Source organism: Microtus ochrogaster, chromosome 6, assembly GCF_000317375.1.
Source record: "Microtus ochrogaster isolate Prairie Vole_2 chromosome 6, MicOch1.0, whole genome shotgun sequence".
Lineage (NCBI taxonomy): Eukaryota > Metazoa > Chordata > Mammalia > Rodentia > Cricetidae > Microtus > Microtus ochrogaster.
The window spans coordinates 15,985,274-16,002,286 of record NC_022013.1 but is presented as its reverse complement, the minus strand read 5'-3'; the positions used below and the strand labels follow the sequence as shown (position 1 = coordinate 16,002,286).

Sequence of the window (17,013 nt, the reverse complement as noted above, 5' to 3'; positions counted from 1 at the left end):
TGGCTATGGGAAATAGACAAAATTGCCTGGGAGAAAATTGGGATCTTGGGGGTGGGGTGGGAGGGGGGTAAGGGGGATGGGGAGAAATAAATATTCTTAAACAGAAAGTGAAATTTCACAAAACCTGTATGAGAACAAAAGGAGAACCCACTTTTCTTTTTTTTTCTTTCTTTCTTTTTTTGAATTTTCGAGACTGGGTTTCTCTATAGCTTTTTGGTTCCTGTTCTGGAACTAGCTCTTGTAGACCAGGCTGGCCTCGAACTCACACCTGCCTCTGCTTCCTCCTGAGTGCTGGGATTAAAGGCGTGCGCCACCACCGCTTGGCTGAGAACCCATTTTTCTAATGTGAAGCTTCAATCCTCATTCTTCATTCAGCTCAGTTTCCTACTTCATTTAAGGAAATTCAAGTATGTGTGAGTACACAGACACACATACATACACACATATAGAAATTCAAGTAAAAGTTGACTTTCTAGTCTAGAAAATTTAAATTAAAATGTTATTTTACTTTATTGATTACTTTTCTCTCTGATTACTAACAATTAACCAACAAAACAATTACCACAAATAATGAACCAATAATGATTAACTAGTGTTCTAATAAAGTAGACACGAACGGTTTTCTGCACCATTGCCACAAGTGTACCTGCTTATATCCTGCTTCAAAACCTGTACCAAGACAATAGATGGGTGCAATGTCTGCAGTTGCTGACCACAGCAACAGAGACTACTCAGTCATTAATTTTAACAGCATCCACCATAAAGTATAGGAAAGAGAAACAGACCTGTGACTTTGCCTAGAACAAGCGACCTTGCTGTTCTGAACTCAACTTCTGGGGAGAAGCTATAGCTGAAGAGTTGTTGGTCCACCTGTAGGAAAATAAAACAACACCGTGCATGAGCCCAGGTTTTTATAAGGCATAAAGCAAAACTTTTGTTAAAAAGTTTACAGTTTCACACAGTTCTGTTCAGGGGTTTTCTTTCAAGGGAGATTTGAAGTGTCATGGAACTTGTTCCACAAAACAAACAAAGTACCCTTTCTTTCTTCGTTGTAAAATAAGATCTTTTATAGATTTCTATTTCCTTGGAGAGCCTACAGACCTATTGTCAAGTATTTATCTCCCTACTGAGAAATTTTCACCCAATTTTTCACTGACAGCAAGTAAACAGAAAAGCCCATCTACTACCTGCAATGGCACAATAAATGGAACCCAACATATTCACTTATTCCTCCCCCTTTACTCCTATAGCCACCACCTCTTTCTTTTCTGAGCTAACCCTGACCTGTTCTTGGGTGTGGACTGTAGGGCTTCCTATTCACGAAACATAGTTTGGTAAATACTCGAGGAAAGCTGCACATATTGTTACCAATAAGAGAGACAACTGATTATGTCACATTGGAGGCTCAACAAAAGTCACTGCTGGATTCTCCAGGGCTTTATTTTCAGGGTATTCCTTTAGTAATCACCTCTGACTTCACATACCACTGATTCTGGCTTGTTCCCATTCTCTTTCTCCTTCTGGGCTACACCACAAATATATTCTCATTTTTCTCCATCTAGTCAAAGCCAATAGATTCTTCTAATCTCTATTACTTTGGTGAAGAGTGTACATCTATGTACATAAAAGTCAGGGGACAACCCCAGGTGCCATTCCTCAGGTGTCTGAGACAGAATCTTCTTTTGGTCTAGAACTTCATCAAATAGGCTAGGGTACCTGGCTAGCAAGCTCCCAGGGATCAACCTGTCTCTATCTCTTCTCTTAACATCTCAGGGTTTGCAAGTATGTGTCTGTCATCTCTCCTAGGTTGTTATAATGTTTCTGGGATCTGAACTGAGTTCTCCTACTGACAAGGCAAATGCTTCATCAACTGAACTCTGACTCCTGTCCTCCAATCTCCACTCTGAATATTATTCTATCCACATCATTTCCTAATACATATGCTAGAAAGAAAGACAGACAGTAATACAATGGGGTGAATGAGTTTGATTTGCTTAAGGAAAATCAAACGGATCAGGACTAATATCTAAGCTATCCACTCAATTCATCATCTTATCACTTTCTTTCTATACACATCTGCTAAGAGTGAATCTCTTCGGGAACCTCCTGACCTTGCCATTTATCCTGTGACTTTAGTACAAACTATGATCCATAATATGTGAATTAATACTACATTGCTGCTCTGTGAATTAGACCATAATATTTCTTATTTAGTAAAGAAAATATGAAACTTGATATAAGTGCATACTTCCAAATGTCTTTCTCCTTACAATTCTATAGCATAGATCAACCTAGTGACAGATAACTCACAAAGATGAATAAGTTAGCCAAGCCACACATTATTGTATTAACAGTTGTCTGTGGCCATGTAATTTCAGGAACTTGGAATCCCTCTCTATGTCTTCAAGTACCCAGACTTTTCTACCTATCCATGAAAAGGCAATTTGAAAATTCAAATTAGGATTATGGGGACAGTGAGGAGTCTTGTGATATTGGTGGTTGAGTGCATTGATAAGCACCTGTACTTTCTCTCTGACAGGTAGGCAGCATTTTGGAAATGTTCCTTACTGCCTGAGCACAGACTAAGGATATACCAGGGACCTGCTTTTTGCTCTTGTTTTGTTTGTTTGTTTACTCTAAACAGCTTTTTCCAGATGAAGAGAAAGAAATATAGATTTGATTGAGAGGGGGTATGGATGATCCAAAAGACAAACATGCTGCCTTCCTGAACCAATAAACTGACCTAAGGATAAACACATGAAGTCTCTGCTCTAGTCTTTTCTGCTGCCCCCAACACTTTACAAATAGCAAGTGGCTGCTTATTATTGACTATCAATATTGATTGGTGAAAATACGTAGACCGCGAAGGCAAGCACATACATCTTACTGCTCTCTCTGTCTTCTACTTCCCTGTTTTTTATTTGTGAAGAGCACAGAAAATAAAAAGGTGCTAAAAATGTTATATGTGAAATGCTCTACAGGACATGCCACAGTTTTCCATCAATGCTTCATTAAAAGTATAAACAAACAAAGCTTGTAGGGATAGCTCAGTCAGTGAAGTGTTTGCCATATGAATCTAAGAACGCGAGTTTGATCCATAGAACCCATGTAAAATGTCAGGTGTGGTGCAATGTATTTGTCATCCCAGGGCTTGGGAGGAAAAGTCAAAGAGACCTCTTGAGCTTGCAGGAGAGCCAACACAGCCTCCTTTCTAGATTTCTAGACCAATAAGAGTTCTTGTATCAACAAAAAAGAAAGAAAGAAAGAAAGAGAGAGAGAGAGAGAGAGAGAGAGAGAAAAGAAAAAAAAACCCCGAGGAGGAACTGTGACTCCTCAGTAATGAGACCTGAGGTTGTCCTCTGACCTCTACATGGCACCTACACACAGTACACAAGCAGGAAGTTACCATTACCATTTACATGTATTTCTACCATTTACAGTTCAGCAACAACATTCTCCATCCAAACAAGCTCAAAGGTGTGACCCTCTACTCATTTCAGGAATATTGTAACCGCTAATAATTTAATTTCTGAGGGTATAGGAATTATTTGCATGAAACATTCAATAATTATTCCTAAACATACATCTAATTAGAATAACTAGTAATCATTCTTCCTCACAAAGTCCACATCAAAATGGTCTCCAGTGCTGCTCACTGGCAACCCTTGAAACTCTCTCCACGGTCCCCTATGAAATGTTTCAAGGACATAGAATCTACCTGGATGATTTTGGTCTCGTGGCACTCACGGTGCTCTAAAGCATATCTTTCCATGCACGATCATAGATAATTCAAAAATGGAGACTAGACCCAGTATACCCCCAAGCTTAAAACCAAAACTCATCCCACTTGTCTTAATTTAGTAATAAACTTGAAACAGCCCAGAATCACCTGGAAAAGTCTTAAAGAGAGACTGCCTATATTGCATTGACCGGTGGGCATGTCTGTAAGGAAAAATCTTAAGTTAATTGATGTGAGAAGACCCAGCCCACTGTGAGCAGCCCTATTTTCTAATCAGGGAGTCCTAAACTGTATGACATTAGAGAAATTAAGCTAACACAAGCAAACAAGTGATCATAGATACATTCATTTCTCTTTGCTCTTGAAAGCTGAAGGGACTAGTTTTTTTTTTTTTTTTTTTTTATTTCTGCCACCCTGACTTTGCTCTAATGGTGGACTGTAACCTGGAATTAAGAGCAAAACTAAATCCTTTTTGCCTGTAGTTGGGTTTTGTCAGGATATTTATCATGGCAACAGCCATGAAGCTAGAACATCTCCCCTTGTCCACAAGGTCACATCTATTTTAATCACACAGCTCCTACAGCCATGTGGAATTCAACTATTTTGTTCACAAATGTTCACTGAGGACCTAGTGCTAGGGACTGCTGGGTAAAGAACAAGCTTGGCCATAACAAATGCAAACTAAGTTTCTGTTTTAACCACACTTACATTCTAGAGTTCTAGCAGAGGGGTACTGAATATAAAGCAAATAAATACATTATATTCCATATCAGATAACATGAGTTCCTAAGAGAAAGCAATAAAATGAATCACTATATGGTAAAATCAAAGGAACAGGTTGCAGGACATCAGGAAAGGTCTAGATAAATATAGACACTGCTATATTGAGAAATGTATACCATTAAAAAGCACCTAATTGACAGGGCAGTGGTGGTGCACTTGAGAGGCAAAGGCAGAAGCAGGCGGAACTCTTTGAGTTCAAGACCAGCCTGGTCTACAAGAGCTAGTTCTAAGACAGCCAGAGCTGCTGCACAGAGAAATCTTGTCTCAAGAAAGTACATAATTGAATAAGATAATCAATTACATAACTATAGATACAAAACTGCAGGAAGTCTAGCAGAATCCTGTGTGCACCAATGGTTAGGAACGATAGGAGAGATAACAGAAGACTCACAAAGAGACAGCAGAGATTGACTGATCGTGCAGAAGAAACCTCACTGACTGATAAAAAAAAAAATGTGTAAGTCAAGACCCAAAGGATGGGAGCAATCTCTGCTTCAGATGTCAGCAAGAAAAAGGCTGACATGCCCCCCATGGTGGGTAGCACCTTGGTCCATTGGAGAAAAGCTTGGGTCCAGGAAACCTTGGATTTGCCCTGGTCTAGTTGCTATGAAAGGCATGCATTATAGTTATGGGGGGACTCCTGGAGTACTGGGTGCCTTCTATTCCTGGGAAAGTGATGCACCCCTCAGGCAGTGAAACCTTCAGGCCTCTTTAGGTTTCTCTGTATTTTTTCCTTAGAAGTCAAGAAAGTGTGAAAGCTTAACAGGACAATTGGTATTAGACATTAATCACATGTATCCTGTATAGCTTGGAAATGTCATTGAATCCTGATTAGCACAACTGTATTGATCCTGGCAATTGCAACTATATTCTGTAGAGGTGGTTTCAGGCAGACCTGCTTTTTGTCCCACCTGGCTCCTGCATGGCTAGATTTACACCCAAAATAATAACATACAAACTGTATTCATTTAAATGCCTCCTGGCCCATTAGTTTCAGTCATTTATTGGCTAATTCCCACATCTTAATTAACCCATTTCTAATAATCTGTGTAGCACCATGAGATGGTAGCTTACCAGGAAAGATTCAGCATGTCTGACCTGGTGGCTGGCTCCATAGCATCTGACCTAGAGAGGAGAGGCATGGCGATTGCCTCACTTCCCTCTTCCTCCCAGCATTCTGTTCTGTCTACTCCACCACCTAAAGGCTGGCCTATCAAATGGCCAAGGCAATTTCTTTATTAACCAATGAAATCAACACAAAACAGAAGACCCTCCCACATCAATATTCTGTTCCTGACAAGGGTCTAAAGAGTCTGATTTCTCTCAATAAAATTGTCACAGGTTCAGTCTATCTGGGGCTCCTCAAAACCAAGTATGGCTTTATGCCTTGACAGCAATATCAGATAACCCTGGCTTGGTAAGAAAGTGTGGGCATTTGCACCTAGGGATGTAAAATATTGCATCTTACAGGAAAGCTCATTAAGCTTAATAAGTAACTAACTCAAAGGCTTCAGGAAGGCCCTGAAACTGACCAGATACACTAGGACTAGGCCCATAGTTCCCCAAACTGAGTTGATTGATCTGACTTCAAGTTGTACAGTGCATGCCAGGTTTCCAGCTTTAGTGAGTTGCCACCTATGCTAAATTGAATTGTAGTCATGTTGTCAAATCACTTCTGTTCCTGTAAACACTCATCTACACTCCTGTTAGTAATCTCAATAAAACTTAGTGGTTCATTGATTTGGACTTAGAGACATCCTAATCTTGGTTTGTTGTTTATTCTCTATATGGAGTGTGTAGGCATTTGTTCATGCTTCTATTGAAATATTTCACACAGCACTTAACTATTGGGCTCTGCAAATACAACTTCATTCATATTTTGAACAGTACAATTTTGAGTAATCTGGTGGGACTATGGGGACGGAAAGCGAAACAATTGATTTTGATTGTCAGCTACATGAAATTTAGAATTATCATGGAAATAAACTTCTAGGCATATCTGTGGTCAAGTTTCTAGATTGGATTAATTGAAACAGAAAGACCCACCTCAAAAAAGTGTGTCACCACTACATAAAACTGGCTAAAAGAATGAAGTGAGCTAACACCTTCATTCATCTCTTTGCTCCCATACTGAGGACAGAATGTGACCAGCTGCCTCATATACCTGGCACAATAGCAGACTGTACTTTCCAATTGCAAACCAGAACCATGTTTCTTAGGCATTTTGTCACAGCAAAAATAAAGTAACTAAATCAGAAGTTACACTTTGGAAATTGGAGTATATTAAGTTTTCCAAGGAATTTGAAAATAAAATGATAAAATTCTGGAAAGAAATGGAATTCTTCCCTTGATCCAGAGAGATCTTGGTTGACTTGTTTGTTTTCTTGTTTCTAATGCATTGAATAATTACATAGTTTGTGTTTGAGGGAGCTATTAGTGGAGTTGGAAAGGTGGGAAAATAGGAGGTTGTAGAAGCTACGCTTGTTAGACAGGCGTGAGAGCTGACTCACATAGGCAGTTGGGCAGGCCTTAAACCTTTGAGACATTCAGCACTCAAATGTCATGGGAGGAATAGAGCCCTCATGTCCAGGTAGGAGGAGATGGGGCAGGAGGAGCTAGGCTAATGAAATTGTGTGATATGTCTTATAAAGAATACATTGTTTGCAGAGGAAGAGAGCAAAGTCATCTTCTAAGAGGGCAGATTTCACTGCATCTGTTGCTTGCAAGAAAAGAACATTTGAAGTGACAATTGTAGAGAACATATATGAATAGATTAAACTCATTGGTGATTGCTAAGCTGATGAACACTCTCCCTTTAGGTTATGATGAAAGAGGGCTCATCCAGACTTTGGCTGAACTTTATATTCAGCAATGCCCTGCTCTTCTCTTGACTCTTTATAGAGTCACTAATCTTTCAGAGAAGCCTACCACACTGTTTTCTTAGATAGCTATGCCTGTGATCACACGAATCATTTTTTCTTTATTTTATTGATTTTTTGAGCTCTCCCTTTTTTTTCTCTGCTCCCCTCCCTGCCTCTATCCTCCCCTTCAACCCCCTCCCATGGTCTCCATGTTCCCAGTTTACTCAGAAGATCTTGTCTTTTCTACTTCCCATGTAGATTAGATCTATGTATGTCTCTATTAGAGTCCTCATTGTTATTTAGGTTCTCTGGGATTGTGATTTGTGGGCTAGTTTTCTTTGATATATGTTTTAAAACCACTTATGAGTGAGTACATGTGATAATGGTCTTTCTGGGTCTGTGTTACCTTACTCGAAAATGATATTTTCTAGCTCCATCCATTTTTGCCTGCAAAATTCCAAATGTCATTAATTTTTGTGCTCTGTAGTACTCCACTGTGTAAATGTACCACATTTTCCTCATCCATTCTTTAGTTGGGGGACATGTAGGTTTTTTCTAGGTTCTGGCTATAGCAAACAATGTTGCAGTGAACATAGTTGAGTACATGTCCTTGTGGTATGGTTGAGCATCCTTTGGATATATATCCAAAAGTGGTATTACTGGGTCTTGAGGAAGGTTGTTTCCTAATTTTCTGAGAAATCGCCACACTAATGCCCAAAGGGGTTGTACCAGCTTGCATTTCCACCAGCAATTCAGTAGTCTTCCCTTTACCCCACAACCTCTCCAGCATAAGTTGCATCATTTGAGAACCTTCTCTGTCTTCTTTTTTGCCAGCCAGCTCTTCCTTGTTGTCAATGCCCGCTTTGTACTAGGAAGTGAGTAGTGATGCATAGAGGAGACCTGTTCCTTCCTGAGGGTTTCCACAACACCTGTGTCCTCCACTGTTCCCACCTGTACCCTATGCCAATTCCCATATAGCCCTTGCTGTAGTCTTCTGTACTTTCCTCTTTGCAAGCAACCCTTCATAGCTCAATATGGTTAAGACCTAATTAAACTTGAGCACAACCAGAATCGACAGTGCTTCCTCTTCCTCTCAAGTAGTTTCTGATGGAATAACTCTGGTGAGGATTCGAAAACTTTCATTTCTATCTATTTCCCAATTGATCACAGTACCAGTGAGAAGAAGGAGCATGTCTCAGGGCTTGACTGGAGTCTAAGGCAACTCTATACTACAGTATGTGGCTGGGGATAGAAGCTCAGACATGTGTGAGGGAGAAGCCTTAGTATGCAAGCTGAGTAAAAAAACGAGAAGTGAAATACCTGAACAGAAAGCTCAGGCCCCTCGCGGCTAATCTTCACCTGATGCACCCTTCTGTTGGCCAAGTTCTCTGTGCTGATGGTGAACACGTGACTTTCTTCCTTGGTGAGCCGATAGCGAACTTGTAAACTTCCTTGAAAGCAAAAAAGTAGGGGAGGATTAGAATTAAGAATAGCAAGCACAACACAGAAAAACGGGATTAAATTGTTCAAGAATTATTTGTTTCTGTTTTCTGGGTCTCAATGACTTAGCACTAAAAATTTTTAAAATCCATAAATTCATCAGAGTTGAAATATAAACTTCTGAATATAGCTACTAAACAAAATGAGTGTGTCTCTGTGTTGTTCTTCTTTATTCTATATGTACTATTTTAAATTAAAAGTCTAGTTTGAGATCATCATGGTGGTGTAGAGCTATAATTTCAGCATTTATGAGGTGGAGACATGAAGATTGGGATTTCAGGACAGCTGGGTTAGAGTGAGATCCTGCCTCACAAGAGCAGCTAGAAAGAAGGAGAAAGGGGATAAAGAGAAAGAAAGAAAGGAAGAGGGAGAAGGGGAGAAAGGGAGAAGGGGGAGGAGAGAAGAAGTAAGAGGAGCACTTTGACAAGCACAGCCACAGACCACTTTTGTAACTGGAATATGAAAACATGAGCATGACTTGATTATTCTCATAGAATGGTTCTCTCAAAGTTACCTTCCTCCTTCTGAGGTTGAGGAAGAAGAAACCTACCTGTTTCCATCCATTGATGTGTAATGTAATGTTTCCAGTTTAAGTATGGTCTCATTAACACTCGGTGACCAACCTAAACCTTCATGACAAAAGTCAAATTTTGCCAGGAGAGTGTTTTTTCAAGTAAATTTTCACTATCCCTGGGGTCAGGAAATCAATCCACTGATCCTCAGAGGCTACAAAACAGATGGAAAATAAATGGAATTTAGGAAGTATATGAAGGTATATGAAAGGTGTATGAAGGACTTTCCTCCTTGCCTTTTTTCCATGGGAGGGGAAAGGAGAGGATTGGGGGAGTGAGGAAGACAAAGTGTTGCAGCATAAATGGAATGGCTACTTTAGTGTGATTTCCATTTTCATTGGGAAAGCTACTCTACATGGAAAAAGTGATGTGGAAGACAAACATTCACTGGCTTCTTTATCCCAGGCATGTTTTCCCATTTCTCCTCTTCAACATGGCTAATGGCCTCAATTGCTCTGTCAACTCTGAGGGTTCATGACCACTGTATGTACAGTTGGGGTCTTCCTCAGACACCAGAAGTTCTCTCCTGTAGTACACACAGGAGCACAAAATGCTGGGAGCAGAGTACAGTATCATATTCTGAGAGCATTATGGAGAAAAGTACATTTACTCAAATTTGGGCTAAGAAGTATGATTCTGATCCATACCTTCACATTTTCCTGTTGCTTTTATCTTCCTCAACAGACTCATTTTTCTTATTGCGGACAACCGTAGGAAAACAACAGGGCTTGTGTTCAAGACTGATATTCTTGGTCACCATGCCAGTGCTTCCACACTCTTTGCCTTTCTCTGCCTCTTTCTATGACTGTTAATATTCATTGTCTCTCTCTTCCCTTGGGTTCTCTATCACCACACTCCTTTCTCAAGCCTACACAATGGTAAACACTTTAGATTTACAGTCCCAAAGGTAGCGAACTGTCACAGGGAATGCACTATCAATATAACAAACTAAAGAATAGGCTAAGTACCAGGTCAGAAGCACATTGAGAGCAATGCATCATACCGCATTTTTCCCACTTGGTCTCATTTTTCTCTCTAGTATACATTAGTAGTGTTGTGCATAAATGGGATACTTTTTCTGCATGAATTTGGGCAGAGAGATTTGCTGTTTATAATATGGAAATTAAAAATAAAAATGATTTTTGGGATGCAGTTATCTCCTTTTTTCCACATATGTTCCTTAAATAAATATTTGTAATAGAATGCACTCTGGTCCCCAGTAAGTACTGTATAAAATTTTAGTGGGTTCTTTTAATGTTGATACACTCAAATATATATATATATGTGTGTGTGTGTGTGTGTGTGTGTGTGTGTGTGTGTGTGTGAGCCAAATCTATACCTTTATTCCTTTCTGCACATGAGAACTATACAACAGTTATTATCAATACTGCTTAAAAAATAATAATTGGACCTAGTGAGATATCTTAGCAGGCAGCAGTGCTTGACTACTTGCATTCCATCCTTGGGTTTCATGCATAAAAAGGGGAGAACTGGCTCTGAAAAGTTGTTTTCTGATTTCTACACACACAGCATGGCACACTGTGCACTCATACAGAAACATACAGTGAATATATTAGTATAAAAACCTCTTTAATTGAAAATAGTACTGTGAAACTTACACTAAAACAGAAAAAAACCCTTAGAATTAAAAGTGGTGATGAGGATCCTTTTTCAAAAGAATCACATTGTCAAGCTGAACAGAATTACATTGCTTGACTTACTAAGCAAATTCATTATGATTGAGTTCCTGCCTTCCATGTTCATCTAGAAAGTTCTTTTTCTTAATTTTACAGATAAAAGAAAACAAATGAAAGTTTTAGAAATTGAAGAACTTCTTAATGTATTTATTTAATAGATTTTAGAGTCAGGTGTAGAAACTATAGCTAGGTGGTTACAAACAATGGTTGCAGGTTTCCTTTAGAATACCATAGCCTCAGTTAGCTAGTCATCCCTTCCTAAAGGGGTCTTTAGTGAGAAGTTTTCACATTAGGTTCCTTCAGAATTCAACATGATGTTTCTCTTGGGAAACAACCTGGATTTTGTAAGCTCGAAGGCCTGTCCATCTTTATCCTATCTTACACTGTGTGATATTGATCATAATCTGCACTCTCTAGAAGTCAGGACAGCGTGTGTGTGTGTGTGTGTGTGTGTGTGCGAGCACGTGCGTGTTTGTGTGATGTTAATTTGTATTCATATATAGTGTGCATATCTATTTTTGCACCTGTAGAAGCTAAAGGTCAATACTGAGCCTTCCCTGGTTCATCCTCACCTAACTTTTGAAATGGGGTCTCTCACTGGTTAACCAAGAGCTCACTGACTGGTTAGACTGGGTGGTGACGGAGCCCTGTAAAGCCTCGTATCTCCACATTCTCAGTACTGCAGGTTTTACATGAACACTGGAGATCCAACTTCAGGTCCTCATGCTTGCATAGCAAGCAATTTATTAGTCAGGCCATCTCTCCAGTTCACTTAGTTCCATATTTTATATCTTCCTGAAGTGTGTATCTTTAAAATGTTTTTAATCTAGTTGAAATAGACTAAAACAACAGTCCTTCCTGGTGCTATGACATACCTGGCAGGGATGAGGTATGTAACCCCATATCAGATATGTTTACCATGAATTAGGAAGTGAAAACTCAAGGCTGAGGATGTATGTTGCTGGTAAAGCACTTGATTCTCACAGGTAAGATCCTGCCTGGATTGGATGCTCATCCATGCAAGTACAAAATACAAGCAAACAAACAAAACTAACCCATGTCTATTATAGTTTGAGCACCTCGTTTGGTGGCACAATTATTCATTTATTTATTTTTTGCTCATGTTAGAATCCATATATGTGTGTGTGTGTGTGTGTGTGTGTGTGTGTGTGTGTGTGTATCTTCAGCACTGGTGAGAAACACAGGAAGGACTTGAAGATATACATATCTTCAAGTCCTTCCTGTGTTTCTCACCAGTGCTGTCACCCATAGGTTCCACATTCATGACCTACTGCTCTCCATAAAATCAACCGTGAAGCTGTGTTCTACCCACACACTTTAAAGTAGCCTGGAAGACATTTACTCCGAGTGCTTGTGACATCTGCATGAGTCATTTTGGTTGCTGTCACACCTCTCCGTCTTTCACATTTGTGTAATTTTATACCACATATTCAAATAAGAATGCAACCTGTGAAGCAACATCGCTGTTTCATTGTTTTAATAGCTCCCCAATGTCCGTAGATTGAGCCAAACTTGGACATGGTTAGAAGACACTGTGTTGTCTTTTACCATTTCCCTTAAATTTAGTTCACTGTATACGTTCCCTCACCTCTATGCTCCCCGACTATATTTTTCTGTTGCCTTTTTTTTTTTTTTTTGCTTTTTACTTATTACAATTGTTTCTCTTTCTAGTTAGCAATGTCTTATACATCTTTACCGAGGAGCAGCTCTTCATTCATTAGTTAGGTCCAAAGCAGTCAACCAAGCCATGTTTTCTTTCTGCATGCAGACATCAATTTTCACACTACTTGTTGGGATGTATTATCATAGAATCAATATCAAACTTCAGTATTTATTATTGCTTTCAACACTAGAACTGCTACAATATAAATCAATTATCTATCTCTTCCCATTATCTTTTACCCCTTCCTCTAAGACCCAGTCTTCTCTCTAAAATGTAAGATTAACGGTCAATTGTCCTTGAAGATGTCAATCATGTTGAACAATTTCAAGGCCTCTCTTCTCTCAACTAAATTACCCAGATCATCACCCTGACCAAGCTTATACAAACTTAAGTTCTTTGGCCCATCATGGATCACTGTGGGTGGGTATTGGAATGGCAGAACCAGAACCAATAACACTGTTCTTAGTGTCTGAACTGAGGGAAGAAAAATATAAATAATGTGAATCATTTACTGGCCACATTAAATTTATGCCCACCTTTAAGTGAGTATTTCTTGTGTGGTTTCAATAAATGTACTTCTTATGCCCCATCACCTCTTGGATCAGAACCTTTAATGCCTTTCTTCTTTATCAGACCACAGTTTAGGATTTTCTTTTCTCAATCTCAGCTAATGACCTTATTTCCTATTTAAGAATACTGAAGGGGCTGGAGAGATGTTAAGAGCATTGCCTGCCCTTCCAAAGGTCCTGAGTTCAATTCCCAGCAACCACATGGTGGCTCACAACCATCTGTAATGAGGTCTGGTGCCCTCTTCTGGCCTGCCGGCATACACACAGACAGAACATTGTATACATAATAAATAAATAAATATTAAAAAAAGAATACTGAAACAATAAACAATAACATCTGTAATTTTGGAACAGTATATACTGTGACCTGTTAATACCAGATTTTGGCTCATCTGCCATCCTTTCTGTTAGTATTGTGTGTGTTTATATGCACACTTCTGTGTAACATCAGAAAACAATGTCATGTGTCCTCCTTTGCTTTCCACAGTTTTGGAGACAAGGTCTCTTGCTGTCTGTCACTGTTCAGGCTTATCTAGGTGGTCTGGTCTGTGAGCTCCGGGTATTCTACAGTCTTTGCCCCATAGCATCTGTCTCACTTTAGGATTGTTGAGAATATAAACATGCACTACTGTATTTGTTTTCCATGTGGGTTCTTGGGATTCAAACTCATATTCTCAAAGTTGTGCAGCAAATGCTTTGCCCGTTGGGCCATCTTCCCAACTCCACATTTGGGAGTCATATCAAAGAGACTACTTGTGCTCTCATCCAGGGTCAAAGTATATTCTTCTCATCCTTCATTTCTAGTTAAAGACAGTGCTTTAGGAATCACTCTCCTCTCTCCTTTATAATCTGTTTTCTTCATATCTACAAACCCATGCTCATTAGCATTTTCTTATCTTAAAATAAACACCCTCAGTTTCCTTTACCTTTGTATTTTGCTACTCTCACCTGGTCTACACTAGATACCCCTAGACTCTACCCATGCTTCTTGTCTCCAATTCTTGAATTCTCCTGACTCTCAATCACAATCCCAGCTGATTTATCTGGCCATTTCCCCAAAGTTTCTAATGCTAATATCATCAGTGGCCTGTATACATTTCTAAATCCAACTGCTGATTCACAACACATATTTAATTTTTGTTGGCATTTCACATTGAAAATTTTTTATTTTCAGCATATTTTTGCTTCTAGATTTATTCTCAATTCACTGCCAATTCTTCCTCCCATTTGATGGCTAATTTTCTCTGTGTCCTGTCTCAGCTTAATGTTGAAATTACTAAGTGTGAATTCACACCCCCAAATTTCTCTAGAAACCAGACTAGGCAATCTCACAGAGTTTTGTAGCTTTATAGGCTACCAATTTCAATGCCTAGGGTTGATGGGGACAGTGTCGATATGGAGGCGGCAAGTGTGAAGTTAAATTCTCAGCAGACACTTTAAGAAGACTCTAGGTGAGTGTGTGCAGTGTGTGTAGTTCTAATTTCTGAAAACCCCTATAGTCTTTGCTCCTTTTCCTGAGGCACCATTATTCTCAACAGTTTCTACTATCAAGCCAAATGGTCTTTTGCCCTATCAAAGGATGTTTCTGTGTCTCTGTATCCACATATTCTTTGCCTTTAAGACTCTAGCCATTGTGTGCAGTTCAAGTCCGACCCCGTAGGATTTCATCTTAACTAAATATATCAGTTCATATATTTCCAAATAAGGCCATTCTGAGCTCTGTAAAGATGTTAAACTGGCACGAAGAGTTTCAAAATTAATTAGATTCACTATCAATATAATTGAAATATTTTTGGTTATTGAGTTTTGCATCAACATCTGTCTCAAATAGTGTTTTCATCCTTTTTTATTCAGTCACAAAGCTATCCAGGAAGGTAATGGCTCAGTGAGAGTACTGATCCTACCATAAAAACATAAAATATGATTCATAACCCTTTCAAACAACAAGTACAATAATGCCCCCCTGGTTTCACAAAACAAACTATTAACAATACACCTAACTTGAGAAACTACATAGCTATTCATAAGCGAAACCTTTTTTCCAGGGCTTGTATCCACATTGGCTTGTACAAGTGACTGTTAGATGCCGTAATATAGTTATAAAGGTCTAGAAGACCCATAGATTATCAGAAAAACAAATCCATGGATTGGAAAAGTTACTATTATAAAATGCCCACATTGTTCAAGACAAACTACAGATTGATGATAATATGTATCCAAATTCTAGTGACAATATTATAATAAAATAGACTCCTAAATTCATATGAAACCACAAAAGACCCTAAAAGATAAAAAAATGAGAAATAAAAACAGCATAAAAGACCCTGAGGAGTAAACAGAGTTTTGAGAAACAAAACAAACAGTATGGCAATGGCATAGAATTAGACACCTAGATCTATATCACAGAATAAAGACCTCAGAGCTAAATACACACCCACAAAGAAAAAATACCCAATGTTTAAAATATTGATTTTTTTTGAGCATTTGATAGATGTATTCTGATCATATCCACTCCACATTGACACTTCTAGCATGTCCCAGACTAATTCTTGACAAGTATCCAAGAAAACCCAAAGGGAATGGACTGTCTCTTCAGTAAGCGATAATAAAGAACTAATGAAGCTCACACAAAAGAACAAACTGGGATCTTTTTTTAGATCGCATTAAGAAGCTGACCTAGAGATTACTAAAAGCTAAACGTTATTATCTAAATTATAAAGCTCCAATTTTTGCATGGCGGTCTTGGGGTCTGGGTGGGGTGAGGGTAAGGGGAGATGGGGAGAAAAAAGTGAGAAGGGGGGATGGGGAGAGCTTGGGGGAATGGGACAGTTGGGAGGGAGGAAGGGTGGATATGGGAGCAGGGAAGTATATATCTTAATTAAGGGAGCCATTTTAGGGTTGGCAAGAGACTTGGCTCTAGAGTGTCCATGGAGATGTCCCCAGCTAGATCCTTGGGCAGCTGAGGAAAGGGAGCCTGAAATGGCCCTATCCTATAGCCATACTGATGAATATCTTGCATATCACCATAGAACCTTCATCTGGCGATGGATGAAGCTAGAGACAGAGACCCACATTGGAGCACTGAACTGAGCTTCCAAGGTCCAAATGAGGAGCAGAAGGAGGGAGGACATGAACAAGGAAGTTAGGACCATGCGCCCACCCACTGAGACAGTGGGGCTGATCTAATGGAAGCTCACCAAATCAAACTGGACTGGGACTGATGGAGCATGTGATCATCCGGACTCTCTGAACATGGAGGACAAGGAGGGCTGACTGAGAAGCCAAAAACAATGGCACTGGGTTTTGATCCTACTGCATATACTGGCTTTGTGGGAGCCTAGTCTGTTTGGATGCTCACCTTCCAAGACCTGGATGGAGAGGAAAGGACATCCCACAGGGCGGGGAACCCTGACTGCTCTTTGAACTGGAGAACGAGGGGGAGGGGAAGGAGGAAGGGGAAGGGAGAGGGGGCAAGGGGAGGAGGAAGGGGAAGGGGTAGGGAGAGGGGGAGGGGAGGGAAATGGAATAAGGGGAGGATGTGGAAATTTTTAAGTAAAAATAAAAATTAAAGCAGGGCGGTGGAGGCGCACGCCTTTAATCCCAGCACT

General features: G+C 39.6%; 1 protein-coding gene across 1 annotated transcript in view; it reads right to left on the bottom strand.

The window, feature by feature from the left end:
- The window catches only part of Cntnap5 (contactin associated protein like 5), a 964,727-nt gene that overhangs the window by 67,754 nt on the left and 879,960 nt on the right, over positions 1-17,013 (bottom strand). The window contains exons 20-21 of the mRNA XM_013346685.2: positions 8,704-8,834; positions 786-870 (exon numbers count right to left, since the gene is read on the bottom strand). Coding sequence (XP_013202139.1) covers positions 786-870; positions 8,704-8,834 — 216 coding nt within the window. The remainder of the gene's footprint in view (positions 1-785; positions 871-8,703; positions 8,835-17,013) is intronic.